General features: G+C 46.5%; 1 protein-coding gene across 1 annotated transcript in view; it reads right to left on the bottom strand.

Moving 5' to 3' along the window:
• Positions 1-15,993, bottom strand: part of RPS14 (ribosomal protein S14) — a 187,515-nt gene that overhangs the window by 121,145 nt on the left and 50,377 nt on the right. Inside the window, exon 3 of the mRNA XM_044069372.1 lies at positions 4,637-4,798. Coding sequence (XP_043925307.1) covers positions 4,637-4,798 — 162 coding nt within the window. The remainder of the gene's footprint in view (positions 1-4,636; positions 4,799-15,993) is intronic.

Below are 15,993 nucleotides of genomic sequence, written 5' to 3'. Positions count from 1 at the left end.
TCAGATAAAGGTTCTCTGAAGCCCTGGTTCTGCAGATCCCCTCTACCGCTGGAGTGGGATCTACCATTAAACTCTCTTCCACCTGCCCCTGGAAGAATCCTCAGGAGCATCCAGGAACTCTGCAACTTCCGGAACAAAAGCTTCTTGCCCCTCGGGGGGGGGGGGGGGGGGGTAAAAAAACTTTATCCCTGCCGCCGTCTTTCCTTCCTGCTCACTGTAGGTCAAAGTCTCCTTGACTGATGAACCATCAAAGGGGGCATTCGTAAAAGATGCCTTGAAGGGTCCCACAAACCCACACAACTGCATCCATGTATGACACCTCAAGGCAATGCCTGCACCGGTTGCTCGAGAGGTACCGTCAGCAGCATTAGAAATTAATTTCATCGATGAATTGGCAAGAGAGGATAGAGTGGCAAGCTGGAAAGAGACCTTTATGAGGTCCTCCGCCAACATCAACTCTGAAAGAGAGTTGGTTAGTTCAGCAACCAGGTCCCTTTGTAGGCAGGTAAAGTGTTGTCAAATAGTGAAGCTCTATCAAACCAAATGTGGCCAAGACATCAATGCACTTCATGTGCCTATCACCCAAGACTCCCTGTTCAGGGGATAGACTACAGAGCTGGGTACAGCCAGCTCCTTTTTGGTGGCCACAGCAACCACAATGGCATCAACTGAACGCCTTTGCTCCAATGCCTATCGGAAGGGGTACTCAAACATATCAGCCTTCCTGAGGACCGGTTTCACTGTATCAGGTTTCTTCCATGCCCTGCGCAAAACAAGGTTGATGAGCTCATCAGCAGGGGGGGGGGGTGATGACAGAGGAAGTAGATGGGCCTGTCCTAAAAGCCTTCAGGAACACAGATTCCACTGAAGACAGGGGTTGGGATGACCATCCACTTTTGTTTTTAGTCAGTTCCAAAATGTCTGCAAAAAGAAATGCCATCTGGTGGACATCTGGAGGACCCCTCCCCCCATGGGCAAGTCCAAGTGTCTCCTCTTACACTTTCTCCAAGGCACATCCTTTGTGAGGGGCTCAGGGGAGGCCTCTAAGGAGAACGGAACCCACTGGGGGTTAAGATGCCACCTGAAGGTGGCCTCAGGAGGACTGACCATGGACAGGATGGATGGGGCTCATGGCTCAGAATAGTGACATGAAGGGATGGAACTGGTAGGAGGAGAAGACTCTGATCCAAACCAGGAGAAAGTCCGCTCTACCATTTGTAATACGACTTGAGGAAACTCCTTCCTCATCTGCAGGGCTGAAACCACCTGGAAGAAGGAGTGGAACCAACCCCGGGTCCAAGCCATCCAGACAGTACTGGCCCGGAGCTGTCAAGGTTCGAGACCCCCCAAGGGAATGGACCAATCCGATAAGCCTGGATCTGATCCCCTCCCCAGAGACCCAGCGCCAACCTATCTGATCCCAGACCTGCTCTGATCCAAACACAACGGAATAGAGCTGATCAGGGACCCTGACAGAGTCGGGAAAGTATGAATCCTCTGACCCATCGACTACTCCCTTGGGTGAACCGTGTCTTTGAATTCCGAAACACTGAGAGTTGGAAAATAAGAGGGCAACCTTGGGGCCGGGATACTTCCAGAGCCAGAGCAAGCAGGAGATGCTAAGAGACCCATCTCTATCTGGGCCCTGAGGAAGCTCCTCATCAACCTGTCCACATCCATGGGCAAAAGGCTCCTGGAAGATTTGGAGGAAGCAGAGGAGTGGGTGGACTTGTTCAGGGATTCAAACCTGGCCCTCGAAGCAGAGTTATGATGTCCACGATCCGAAGATAGGCTCAGAGGCCTAACAACCAAGGGTTTTGGATCCCTGGTGGATCCCGAAGGGGAAAGAGCCCTCAAAAAGTAATATCAGATCCGGCACCTGCTAGACCACTTTCTTCGGATCCGAGTGGGACCCATCTGTAGTCATATCCAAAGGCCTCCACTGAGAGGAGATCCAGGATCCTGACAGACAGATTCGGAGATGTCTAATCTGGCACAGCCAAAGGCAGTTTTGGATCCAGAGATACCCTATCCAAAAGCCTAGGCAGCTTGTCAGCTAAGGAAGACGTGCCCAGGGAAGCAGATGGGGCTTTCCTTTTAGAGTCCCTAGGGCCTGAGGTAGCAGAGGACCTAGAGACGAGAGGACTCCCTTGAACCATGCCCTTCAAAAGCAACTTGTTACGCTAGTCCACCAGCGCCCAAGGGCTGAATACCGCACAGACTGAGCAATAAGCCTCAAAGTGGTTGACGCCCAAGCAGACACGTCTTGTGGGCGTCAGAATTAGGCATCTAACGGCCACAAGAGCAGCACCTTTTGAATCCAGTACATTTGTCTTCCGCAGACATACTTAAAGCACCAGAAAACACAGACACATGCACACTCAGACACCCAAACACAAAGTGACAGGACTAACTCCTGTAAAGACTGGCTTCTACCACAGCAAAAAGTTTTTTTTTCTTTTACAACCAAAAATCAGCAAATTTAAGAAATAAGTCAGTCAAGGAAGGAACAAAACAAAAAAGGTGCCAAGTGCTGAGAAAAAGGAGGCGGGGTTACAAATAATGTCAGAGATAAACTAGAAAAAGGGAGGTGAGGATATAAAGAAAACCACTAAACCTGGACAAGAAAAGAGAAAAGACTTATCTGACAAATAAATAAATAAATAAATAAATAAAATTTCACACAAAGCAACTCCAAGCCAAGAATCACATATGTGAGTAAACTCAAAACAAGATTGGGCGGTTAAGAGTAAACGGGATTACGGGATTATGGGAGAGGGGGGAGCTCGAGCCTTGGATCCGTCTTGCATAGTGCTGGATCAGATCCAAGACCCATCCAGTCGTGATGAATAATGAAATGGATAACATCAGCTCTACATTTGAGAGAGGATATAAACAGACCATAAAGGGTAACAACGGGATTCTATTATTAAATGTTCAACTTTTCTGCCTTTTTCTCCCTATTTATTGTTCCCGCTATGAATAACCACCACAGAATTTAAAATATTTTAAATTGACTGCTTCCCTCCACTACCAACAGTACCTTACAATACTGTGGTGGTTTCACTTTCAAAAAACTTTTATCCCGCCCTTGCTGCATTCTCCAATTCATTGAGGTCATCAAGGCCAGTGAATACAGGTAGTTTTCCGGCCGGTAGCCTCCCCAAACTGACACCACCAAGACGGTCTTAAAAACCCACCCATGCTGTGATGTCACAGCTTCCTGGTCCTTCCCCCACCCATACAGAAAGTAAAGGTTAGAAAAAGGAAAACGTACATGAGTCAAGTCCCCTGCTGTGAGCTGTCAAACACAGCTGGTAACAACTCAAATTACCCTTAGCACTTTGACAGCTAGGGAAGTTAGGTGTGAAGGGGGATGGGAAAGGAGTCAAAGAAGTACAATTCAGGCTTCACAAAAAATGCTGTTCAGCCATTCTAAAAAGAAAAAGCAGTAAAAAGCACTTTGAAAGTCTGTTATGTGGCATTTGCACTCTCGGTGTTTTAAGTAGTCATTGAATGGCATGAAATGTTACTTAAAACTAACTGACTGAAAGATAGCAGTGTATGCATGTAAAAATCAATGCAGCGGCAGCAGCTTTAGGAAGAAAGTGGCCTGTGTGATGTAACTTTTTACAGATAAGTACTGCATTTTTGGGATACCTAGAGGCAGACTAAAACAGAGGCAGGCTAAACAAACAGAATTACTTCAAGATGCCAGAACCCATGTGGTCAGACTCAAATCACGTATAAAAATATTTTAAAAGCTGTAAATAATCCCAGTGGTGTTAAAATGTAGGAAACACCAAACCATGATGAAATAAACATGTTTGAGTCTGTTGGTGCGGTTCTCCTTTAAGTACCCTTTACTTTGCATAACAGCAAGCACTGAGGGGATAAATGCAGTCATCTCATTCATTAGATTCCCAATATATATATATATATTATATATATATCTATATATATATATATATATATATATATATATATATATATATATATATATATATATATATATATATGTATGTATATATATATATATATATATATATATATATATATATACATATACACACATATATATATATATATATATATATATATACTTAAACCTGATGTGCTTATCTAAACCAATAGCAAGCACACTGAACTGCTAAATTCTATACACTCAAGCATATCACATAAATGGTGCATTAGTAAAATGCTACAGTGTACATAGAACATGCTTTAAAAAAGTTATTGTAAGCACACATCAGCATACAAACAGAAGATCTGATGGTCACGCAAACAAACAAGTCAACCACAAAACTGCTACTAAAGGGAGAGCAAAGAAACCAATTTAAATAAGCAACCACCAAAAATACAGCCCTTCTGTGGACAACTACCCACAAAACTAGTCCTGTAACCATGAAAATGTAAAACAAATGAGGGAGTACAACAGTACACAGACAAGCAATGGCTACTGCATAATCCATCCCACAGACCACTCAGTATATGTATGCCAATTTATGATCAGGATGACTTCCGTTGCTTATTGAAGCATAAAAGCTGCGTGGCAAGTACAACACAAAACCAAGTCAATACAAAAACTATTTGAAATACAACAGATTTACTACAAAATATCTGTCTATATACGTACCTATTTCCACCAGTAGCACGCAGTTTGATATGCAAAGCTGTGATTCCCAGCTCCTTGCATCTCTGAGCTACATCCTGAGCAGCCAACATAGCAGCATATGGAGAGGACTCATCTCTGTCTGCCTTCACCTTCATACCACCAGTCACTCGGCAGATGGTCTCCCTACAAAGACAAGGGTTTATTTTTATTTTAACCAGTGTCAGACGTGCAGCTTACTTTAAAACCAAACTGAAGTCTTTCACACTCATGTCATAAAATATAATTTTACACTAAATTCTAGACAAAAATCTATGCCAGTGAAAAAATATGGCGCTAAAATACAGGCCTTATTGGTAAGAAATGCTTACTGCATTTATGTATGACTACAGCAGTGTATGCCAATTTAAAACATAATAAAAGTTGAAACAAAATACATAAACCACACAAACACACACTTTATGCGCACAGCGCTTTACGTACAACAAAAAGAATAGTCATAGTCACATCGATGTCTGTGCTGTGACAGAAACCTGGTTCAAGGCTCCTGAGAGCACCCCAGCACTATCAGGTTTTACCTCATATCATGCGTTCCGGCCCCAAAATCCGGACAATACCAAGAAAGGAGGGGGGTATCCATATTCATCAAGGACACCCACACCTCAAGACTGGTGGCAACGCACGATGCATCGGAGACCATCCAGGTGCAATTAACCATAGGCAAGACTGCTCTGCAAATTGTAGCATGTTACAGGCCACCCTCACAAACTCAGGAACCTCACATGGCCTTCCTGAAAACACTGGAGGGGATAAATGTATCACCAAACACCATCATACTAGGTGACTTCAATTACCCTAATATAGACTGGGAACACTACTCAAGCCCAAACACCCTAGCCCAAAAGTTGCTGGAATTCATAAACTCAAATGCCATGGAACAACTAGTCACCATCCCCACAAGAGGAGAAAACATACATGATCTCATCATCACGAACATGGGAGCACAACGTTCAACACAGGAAGTATACCCCTCACTGGTGAGATCAGATCACAAACTAATCTTGCTGGAGGTCCTCATCCCACCCCCACCTGAAATAAAAAAGACCACAGTAAAGAACTTCTCGAAAGCTGACTTCACACTTCTAAAGACTAGTGTGATCTCCTTTAAGGCCCCAGAGCCGGCGGAAAACAGTACTCAAGCCGCTGAATCACTTACAAATGCCTTCTACCAGCACCTTCAGGACTGCATGGATAAGGCAATCCCAAGCAAAACAAAGACACTTTGTACCAAAGGCAAGCGTCCAGTCTGGTGGACCCCAGCCATAAACAAACTCTACAACAAAAGGAGGAAGCTACTACAAGACAGAGCAAAATCCTTAAAAGGTAAGACACCCTTGATCACTATAAGTAAAAAACTAAGAGCTCTCATAAAATCATCCAAAGCAAATTTTGAGAGAAAAATAGCTAAAGACTCAAAAGACATTCATAAGGCCTTCTTTAGCTATGTTAGAAACCTGGGAGGAAACTCCCAGATATGCTCAGAACTAGTTCAAAATGATGTGAAGATTACTGATCCTACAGACATTGCCAAGATACTGGCTGACAGGTTCAGTGCAAACTTCTTCCCTCCCCAAAAGGAGAGATATCTATACCAAGCGATTGCAGCCCCCAAACATCTCTAACGCCCAAGTGAGAACTGCTCTCTCCAAAGCAAAAACACAGCATCCATGGGACCTGATGGTGTCCCCGGCTGTGTGCTCCACGAACTCAACGAGGAATTAAACCCACAGCTAGGACAGCTGTTTAATCATAGTCTCACCTCTGGATGCATTACCCAGGAGTGGCGCACTGCAACTGTGGTCCCACTTCACAAAGGCGGTGCCTCCACTGACCCTGGAAATTACCGCCCATTAGCTTGACAAGCCTTATCTGCAAAGCCATGGAGAGGATCATAATGGACCTCATAAATAAAGACATAGGGAATTTGCAGACTTTGGATCCAACCCAGTTTGGCTTTGTCAAAGGCAGATCATGCCTTTTAAACTTGGTTGACTTTTGAAACAGTCACCAAAGTCATTGATGAGGGAAAGGCAGTCCATACAGCCTACCTCGATCTGGCGAAGGCATTGGATACAATACCGCACTAGGGTATCATTGAAAAACTCATCAGCTTAAATGTTAACCCATACATCACAAGATGGGTTGCAAACTGGCTGAGTGACAGAACCCACAGGGTCAGAGTTGCTGGCGCCATGTCAGACTCAAAGCCTGTCACAAGTGGTGTCCCACAGGGCTCAGTCCTGGGCCCACTCTTGTTTGGCATCTACTTTTCAAGTACAAGCAAACACAGGAGGGTTATGGCTGACAAAGTTTGCAGATGACTGCAAACTGGGCCATAGTCGAAAACACATCTGACACAGATATCCTTCAGAAGGGTCTCACAGAAACGGATAACTGGTGCCAGAGCCATGGCCTAAAGTTAAATGCCAAAAAATGCATAGTCATACCCTTCGGGAAAAACAAGGTTACCCCTAGCTACCATATAGGTGGCAATCCACTGAGCACAGAAGAAGTTATCAGGGACCTGGGGACCCAGGTTGACAGTAGCCTGTCATTCGACACCCATGTAGCTAAAATAGTTAGGAAGACCTTCTACATTGCCCACCTTATCATGAAGGGATTCACATCTAGATCAAGGGAGGTCATAGTCTCCCTATACTCATCAGACCAATGATTGAGTACAATGTCCCATTCGGAATGTATCTAACCCGACACTTGCAGCAGCTGGAGAGGCCACAAAAGTTCCTCACCAAAAGGATAAAGGGTCTCAAAAATCTGTCCTATGCTGCCCGACTGAAAGAACTCCAGCTCTATTCAGTCGCTTACCGCTTGCTCAGAGGTGACCTTTGCCTGACATACAAGGCCATGTCAAACCCAGATTTGATGAATATGCTTCACCTCAAAAAATCTAGATCCGTCAGAGCCACAAGGGCGGGAGACTTAAACCTTGACACGGCTATTAATAGGATGTGCTGGAGGGATAGATTCATCTCCCAAAGACTCCCTATGCTGTGGAACAAAATCCCGGTATATGTGAGGCAGAGCACCTCGCTGGCCTTGTTCAAGAGAAATCTTGACCAATGGATGGGAGATCGCAGATATACCCCAGGGATTACCTCAGTGTCACTGCTCGACACAGGCAAAGCAAAATAATGGGTATAGTTCCCCATACTAAAGGGGTGGCGTAAGCCACAAAACTATGGGCTAGGCTTGTAAATGCCCTCGAGCAGATAGCCTAGTATGAACCTATGAACCTTAATTCTGGGTGACTTCAACTAGTTTAAGCAGACGTGGTGACAGTGGATTAACACCTGAACCGCATTACAATACAATCTAAAGCATCAGCAAAATACATTTTCAACTTCTGTAGCATGCAGAAGCAAGCTCTCATTTACCAAGCTTACTTTTTGTCAATGATCTGATGAAAACAAATGGCTGTGTGTTAAGTCAATACGGGTCCTCTCTACATTTGAGATTAAACTAAAAAATACGAGCAAAGAAGTTCTGCTAAACCAGAACATGAAATAGCTAAGAAGTGCAAATTATAAGAGGTCTGTTCCTTGCTGAGCATAGGGGTTACAGGGAAGGACCAGCAACAATCTTTTCATTGCTCAAGTAACTTACGACTGCTCTAATAAAATAAAGACCTTGCACCAGAAAAAGCTAAGGTTTCCTAGGCTCAGTCCCCTTGCAATCAACAGTAAATTTAAATTACATAAAGTATTAACAATACAGTACATAAAGCAACAAAGCTAAACGGCATTTTAAATATGGCACCACTAAGCAAGACCACCTTTCTGCATTACTTAGCGTAACTGTAAAGAAGTCACGAGGATATGTGCACTGTACAGACAGGAGGGGGGCAGAGGCACAAGCCCTACAATCTCTGGGCATTCAGTAATATCTGTACAATGTGCACTCCATTGTGCCCTACAGTACTTATAAGATGGGCACCTATTTTTTTGCAGTTTTTATTGCACATTCAGTAGTTTTATAAATATGTCATATGGTGCATTTTAACTTAAAATAGTTCTTCCACCATTCTAACTGATAGCTGTTCAAAGTTATAACTTCAACCATGACAATCACACTCGCAGGGAAATGCCATGTAGGCTCAACCTAAAAATACTCTTGACTAAAACCAAAACCCTTAGTATGTCCAGAAGAGAATGGGAAAGTTGGTAGACTAGACATGCATGAAAGGCACTGAGTAGGAAGGCTACAGGATAAAACAGGGAAGCAAAAACAAAGTATTTCATTTGAGTCACAGTTCTGAATACTTTGCTTTATGCGAACTTAGTAACATACTTTAGTAAGTTCAGCATAGCTTTTTATCGGGTCTATATTAGGAAAGCGAAAAGACGTTTACTCGAATACGTAAATGTCGAACCCATATAGCACGAAGTAGACTTGGTGCGAAAGTCGAAAACAGCAAAAATGGAAATATTGAATTTCCATGGTTGGATTAGCTGCATAAGGTAAGTGTTGGACAGTTACAGAGTTTAGGATAGGGTGCGGGTTAAGGTAAGTGCTTAGATAAGTAAGCATGTTAGATTTAGTGTAGGGTTAAAGGTAGGGTTTTGTTAAATGTATGTAGGTTATTTTGTTTGTGTATATTTTCGTAGGGGAAGTGTGCGATAGTTACGGACCTTAGGGTTAGGGAGGGGGTTAAGGATAGTGCATAGATAGTTTTGTATGTGGGGTTTATGTGGGGTTTAGTCGTGTTGGAGGTAGGGTTTTGTTAAATGTATGTGGATTATTTGCTTTGTTTAGGTGTATGTCTGTAGGGGACGTGTGCAATAGTTACGGACCTTAGGGTTAGGGAGGGGTTAAGGATAGTGCATACATAGTTGTGTATGTGGGGTTTAGTGTAAGGTTAGACGTAGGGTTTTGTGCAAGGTTAGACGTAGGGTTTTGTGCTTTACTTTAGGTTAGAAGTAGGGTTTAGTTAGTGTATGTATGTGGTTTATTTTATTTGGGTAGGTAGTATATATAGCTAGTGGTGGGGTTGGCCGACTGACAGTTCGATTTTTTTTTCACTTAGTGCATTCTGGATTTTCGTGGTTTGCGGTATAGGGGTCGATGCTTTGGTATTCGTGCATAGGGTTTTTCACTTTCGTAATATAGACCCCTTTTTATCGATTTACTGGAATACACGGAACATACTCTGAAGCATAGATATCCAGAAATATGACTGGTCAGTTCTCTTTTCCCCCCATTTTATAAATGGCAATTTACAGCTACATGCCCTTCTCAGACTCACTGCTTAGAGATTTGAAGTTCCTGGCTATAACTATATTTGGTCCACTCAAGTGTTCAAGGAATACAGACAACTCCCAAAGGAAAATGTGTAAAAAAAAAAACTAGCAATTTGTCAAGTGTGTCCACATGTAACCAAACCCTAAAGCAAACACGCATACAATGAGCACTTTCTATACAGAAAGCATTTCCTGCACCCAAAAGCCCTTTTTGGTACACCCTTGCTTAACTGAAAGCGACAATATTAAGAAAAAAAGAAGTTATGTACTCACCACAACGTTCCATCTGAGTAGGTAACTTCATTTGTCTGCAACCTGTGGGTATCGGATCCGAGCCAGCAGCTTTCCAAGCTAACAGATCCGAGCTCCAAGCTCCTCCCCCTATCCATAATGCCCTGCCATCTCCCTCTAACCCTCAGATCGAGTTTGCCAGAAAAAAAGGCACTAGGAAATTCTATAACCTAGAAATGGTTACAATACGTTCCAGTGATGTCAATGGAATGAAGACACATCCTGATTCTTTGATAACGAACTAAGGGTCCGGGGGATGGAGGGCGGGTCGGTTGCAGACAAATGAAGTTACCTACTCAGACAGAACGTTAAGGTGAGTACATAACTTCTTTATCTGAAGTAGTTAACTTCATTTGCTCAGCAACCTGTGGGACAGAGTCCCCAGCTACCAGCAACTTGGGAGGCCCTTATGGAAGGATATTCTGGAGCACTGCTGAGCCAAACGATGCGCATCCCCTGGATATTAAATCCAATTTTTATTGTGCAATAAAAGTATGAAAGGAAGCCCAAGTAGCTGCTGAGCAAATGTCATCCAAAGAAACCCTTGACCAGAAAGCAGCAGACGTGGCCATAGATCGGGTAGAATGGGCTCACACTCTCAGGGGCTCAGGACGACCAGAACTTTTGTATGCTAGGAGAATGCACTGGGAAATCCATCTAGCTAAGGTTACTTTAGTGACTGGCTTCCCCAGACAGGATTTTGCAAAGGAAACAAAAAGTTGATCAGATTTCCGAAGATCTGCTGTTCTGTTTAAGTAAAAACGTAACGGTCTGTGAACATCCAGACAATGAAGTCTGTATTCCCCTTTGTTTTGGAAACTTGGAAAGAAGACAGGTAGATTGATGGACTGGTTGATGTTGGCTTCTGAAGCCACTTTGGGCAGAAAAGAGGGATAAGTCCTGAGGGAGACCCTGTCTTTATGAAAGATGATGTAGGGAGGTTTACTGCAAAGAGCATGAAGCTCCGATATTCTTCTAGCAGAAGTAATGGCAATCAGAAAGACCGTCTTCCAGGATACATATTTTAAGTCGACTGAAGCCGCGGGTTCAAAAGGAGGCCCAGTCAGAGCTTGAAGAACTAGGGTAAGATCCCATGGAGGGACTGGATCTTTAATAGGGGGTCTTAACAAAAAGGTTCCTTTCATGAATGTTTTGCATATTTTGGAGGACGCTAGATGCCCTGAACTGTTTCCAACGTGGTAGTGGGAAATAGCTGCCAACTGAACTTTAACAGTAGAAGCACTGGCTCCTTGATCAAAGGTATGCGAAAGAAAGTCTAGACCTGCTGGGATAGGAGCCATGAAGGGGTCTAAGTTCCTGTGCTCCGCCCAGACAGAAAAACGTTTCCATTTAATCTTGTAGATTTTCCTGGTAGACGGTTTATGGCCGGCCACCAGGATGGCCTTAAACGAAGAAGATATACCGGGAGTCCTAGCCATTAAGGGAACTGGATCAACCAAGCTGAGAGTTTGAGGTAGTCCAGATCGGGGATCTTCAATCTTAAAGAATGAGAGATCAGATCCTGATTGGGATCTAAAATCCAGGGAAGATGTACTAGATGAGACCGCAGGTAAGGGAACCAGGTTTGACGAGGCCAGAATGGGGCTATGAGGATAACTCTGCTCCCCAACCGACGAGCTTTCTGCAAGAACTTTGTCATCAATGGAAGAGGAGGATAAGCATACAGAAGACCGGATGGCCAAGCATGAACTAGAGCGTCTCTGGGGGCTTCCCCTGGTGGGGGAATCAGAGCGAAGAACTCACTGCACTTTGTGTTCGAAGGCGAGGTGAAGAGATCGCAGCAAGGTTGACCCCATTGGAGGAAGATTTGTTTCGCTACTGCTGGGTTCAGAGACCACTAGTAAGGTGAGAGGATCGTTAGACTCAACCTGTCCGCCAAGATGTTTGACCGACCCGGGATGTGCGTTGCTATGATAAAGCGGTTGGTGGATATCGCCCATTCTCATACTCTCATTGCCTCCCTGCAAAGGGGATAGGATCTGGTTCCCCCCTATTTGTTTATGTACCAGACCACCAACATGTTGTCTGTTTGAAGTGCAATAGTTCCTGGAGGGAGAAGGGGATGGAGAGCCTGCAAAGCTAGAAGCACCGCCCTCATCTCCAGGACACTGATATGCAGTGAGGTCTCTGTGAAAGTCTACATGCCTTGGACGGATCTGCCCCTGCAATGCCCCCCCCCACCCGAGGACAGATGCATCCGTGGTCACCGTGACTTGGGGAGGGGGTATAACAAAGGGGTGGCCTTCACGAAGATCTCTGGAGCGGAGCCACCAAAGAAGCGACTCCCTGCAAATCCTGCTGAGAGGAATAGGTGTAGACAGGGGGTGACAAAGAATGGACCATTGCACTTGTAATGTCTATTGAAGGATCCTCATCTTCAGGCGAGCGAAGGGCGACAGATTGATGGCCGCTGCCATGGATCCCAGGGCCCTCAGGATTAGTTCCGCTGGGGGAGCTGACGATTGTTAAGAGGTCTAGAATGTGAAGGCTTAGATTGCGAAGTCTGTCCGCTGTCAGAAAGACTCTGGATTGAGTAGTGTCTATCCTGGCCCGTATGAATTCCAAAATTTGAGTAGGTTGAAGGGAGGATTTCTGGTGGTTTATCGTGATCCCTAGGTGGCGGGCTAGGTGTAAGAAGTAGTCCCTGCCTGAGCAGAGTTGATGCCTGATGGGGGCACTTAGGAGCCAGTCGTCCAGGTACGGAAAGACCTGTATTCCCTGAAGCCTCAGGTGGGCCCCTACAACTGTCATGACCTTGAACATCCTGGGGGCTTTGGGGAGACCGAAGGGTAGGACCCTGAATTGATAATGGCTGGCTCCCAGCCGAAAGCGGAGGAACCTTCTGGATGGTCTGTCCATCAGAATGTGATAGCACGCATCCTTGAGGTCTAGCGAGCACATCCAGTCATTCTCCTGCAAAAGTGGAAGAATGGACTGAATAGTGACCATCCGGAATTTTTCTTTGGTGACTGACAGGTTCAGTGTTGACAGGTCAAGAATAGGTCGTAAGTCCCCAGTCTTTTTTGGCACCAAAAAGAACCTGGAGTAAAAGCATGATCCGGATTGTTCGGGGGGACGGGGACACGCTACATAGCTCTTTTTCTTAGCAGCCCTCAAATTTCTGATGCTGCTGCCTCCCTTTGATCGGGTAGGACATGGGGGAGTTTTGTTGATCGGAGAGGGTGAGATAGGAAAGGAATTGAATAGCCTCTGGATATGATTCAGAGCACCCAGCGATCTGTCGTGATGGACTCCCATTTCGCTAGGTATTCTGAGAAGCGCCCCCCCCCAACTGCCTCCAGAGAGGAGCAGTCGGGCAACCCCTTAGGGCTGCTGCGCAGGTCGATCCGATAAAGGTTCTCTCGACCCAAAATTCTTCGGACCCCCTCTACCCCTGGGCCGGCGTCCACCCTGTCCTCCTCTGCCTCTGAAGGACGAGGGATCCGGAGCGAAACAGGATTGTTAAGCTTTCCGGAACGACATCTTCTTCTGTCCTCTTTGGTTCCTGGAGTAGGACCTCTGAGGAGCCGAGAAGCGGATCCCGACGGCAGACGTCTTACCGTCTTTCTCGCTCTGGAGGAGCGTATCGCGGACGGTTTTGCCGAAGAGCGTAGAACCGTCAAAAGGGGCGTTCGCGAAGGACGCCTTGAAGGGTTCCGCAAAGTCACAGAGACGGAGCCAGGCCTGTCTACGTAAGACGACGCCCGTTCCGCTAGCTCTAGCAGCTCCCTCCGTAGCATGGGAGAGAAGCCGCATAGATGTGTTGGTGATTGACTTGAGAGTGACCATTCGAGCTGAGAAGGTACGTTTGTCCTCGGCCGACATGGACTCTGGGGGTGACCCAGCGTCAGGTCCTGCTGGAGCCGAATCACATGTGCCATATAATTCAGTGACCTTACAGAGAAGGTCGCTGAAGAGAACATCCGCTTTCCCAAACGGTCCTTCATCTGAGACTCCTTATCTGGAGGATGCACAGAGGAACTCTCCTGTGCTAATTCCTTTTTAGTGGCAGCCGCCACCACCATGGCATCCACTGGGGCACTCTTGCTCCAAACTGTCCTGTCCGTGGGAGGGCTGAGGATCATGTCCGCTCTCTTGGGTATTGGCTCAACAGTATCCGGCTCCTTCCATGCCCTGGTAGTTATGAGGTCTACCAGGGGGTCGGCGGGAGGGGACACCCAAGAGGTAGATGGGCCTGCGTCAAACGCCTCCAGAAACACAGACTCATCCGAGGAAGGTTTTTGGGCAGACCCCCCCCCAATGCGTAACATTTTCATAATGTCTCCGAAGGAGACGTCTTCGGGGGGTGACCTTGGGGAACCTTCCCCTAACTCTGTGTCCTCCGTGAGGGACTCGGGTGAGTCCAAGTGCCTCCTCTTGCACTTCCATTTGTGAGGGACCTCCTCGGGGGGCTGTCCGAAAAGGCCACACCAACAATGTCCTGTTCCTCTACGCGAACAATCTGGGACGTAGGCGCAGTCTGTCCCTGGGGCCAGATGATGGAGGAAAGGCCCGTCTGAGTGGGAATGGCGGGTGGAACCGAAGCAAGAGCCTGGGGCCTCTAATCCCTCGAAAGGACCCTCTCCACGACGTTGAATGCCGAGGGGGAACTGCTTTCCCTTGGATCCGAAAGCATTCCCCTTGGATCCGACGTGTGGATCAGCGCCGAAGGTGACCCGACCGGATCCGAAAGGGTAGTGTGCGCCGACCTTAACGGAGCCAAAGGCCCGCTGACCCCTCCAGATCCGACGTTCAGACAGACTCGAGGGTACAGTCGGCGTCGACCCTACCCCGGCTCCGAAGCTAGTCGGATCAGACAGCTCCGAACCCCGAAAGCAGGTCGGAGAAGGAGCAATGGGGGTGAAAAAAGGTGTCGAGCTCCCCCCAGCAAGGGGGGGGGGCAAGAGCACTCCCATCTGCATCTGGGCCTGAAGAAATCGACGCATCATCCGGTCCATATCTGCGTCCGATAAACTTCTGGTGGATCTAGATGAGGCCACCGAAGCCGGCCGGGAAGGCCGCCCGGATGACCTCGAGGGTGACCAGGTCTCCTCCTCTGGCTCCGGGGAGAAACATGGAGAGCGGAGCCAGGAGGGGGAAGGCCCCCCCCGGAGACCTTAAGGGGAGAGGCAAGCTGTTTAGACAGCGGTGCCGAAGGGGTCGAGTCGGACCGCCTCTTATGACTGCGATGCCTTTCCTTCCCTCTTTCCCTATCCTTTCTATCCTTTTTTCTGCCGTCCCTTTCCTCCTGGGCCAGCGAGGGAGGGTAAGTCCCGGCCAGGGGATCAGGAGCGGCAGGTGGGGCAGCCGGCGCCACCGAGGAGGACGAAGCAGAGTCCGGGGACAAAAGACCCGCCAGAATAAGCTTCGACCGCCTACCTTTCAAAGCCTTGGGGTTGAAGGCTGCACAAATAGTGCAGCTGAGGAGAGGTGGTCAACCCCCAGGCAAAGGACACACAGAGTGTGGCCATCCACTGGGGACAGCTTATGGCCACACTCTGTGCATTTAGAGAAAATGGCTTTAGGGCCTTCAGCCATTGTAAAAGAAAAGGAAGAGTAGGCCCACAAGCACACATGCAGAGGGGGGAGGGGAATAAATCTAACTTAACCAAAAGTTAAAAGAACTACCCAAAAAAAACTATAAAGATAAGGGGAAGTCCACACACACACTAAGTTAGAGAGAAATTTGACAGGAATTCAAGATATAAATACTATACTTACAGCACTAGCTCGGAGCTCGTTCAGAGAAGC

This window comes from Protopterus annectens, chromosome 4.part0 (genome assembly GCF_019279795.1).
Source record: "Protopterus annectens isolate FY-2018-M chromosome 4.part0, PAN1.0, whole genome shotgun sequence".
NCBI lineage: Eukaryota > Metazoa > Chordata > Ceratodontiformes > Protopteridae > Protopterus > Protopterus annectens.
The sequence above is the reverse complement of the archived record's forward strand: the minus strand, read 5'-3'. Positions and strand labels throughout refer to the sequence as shown.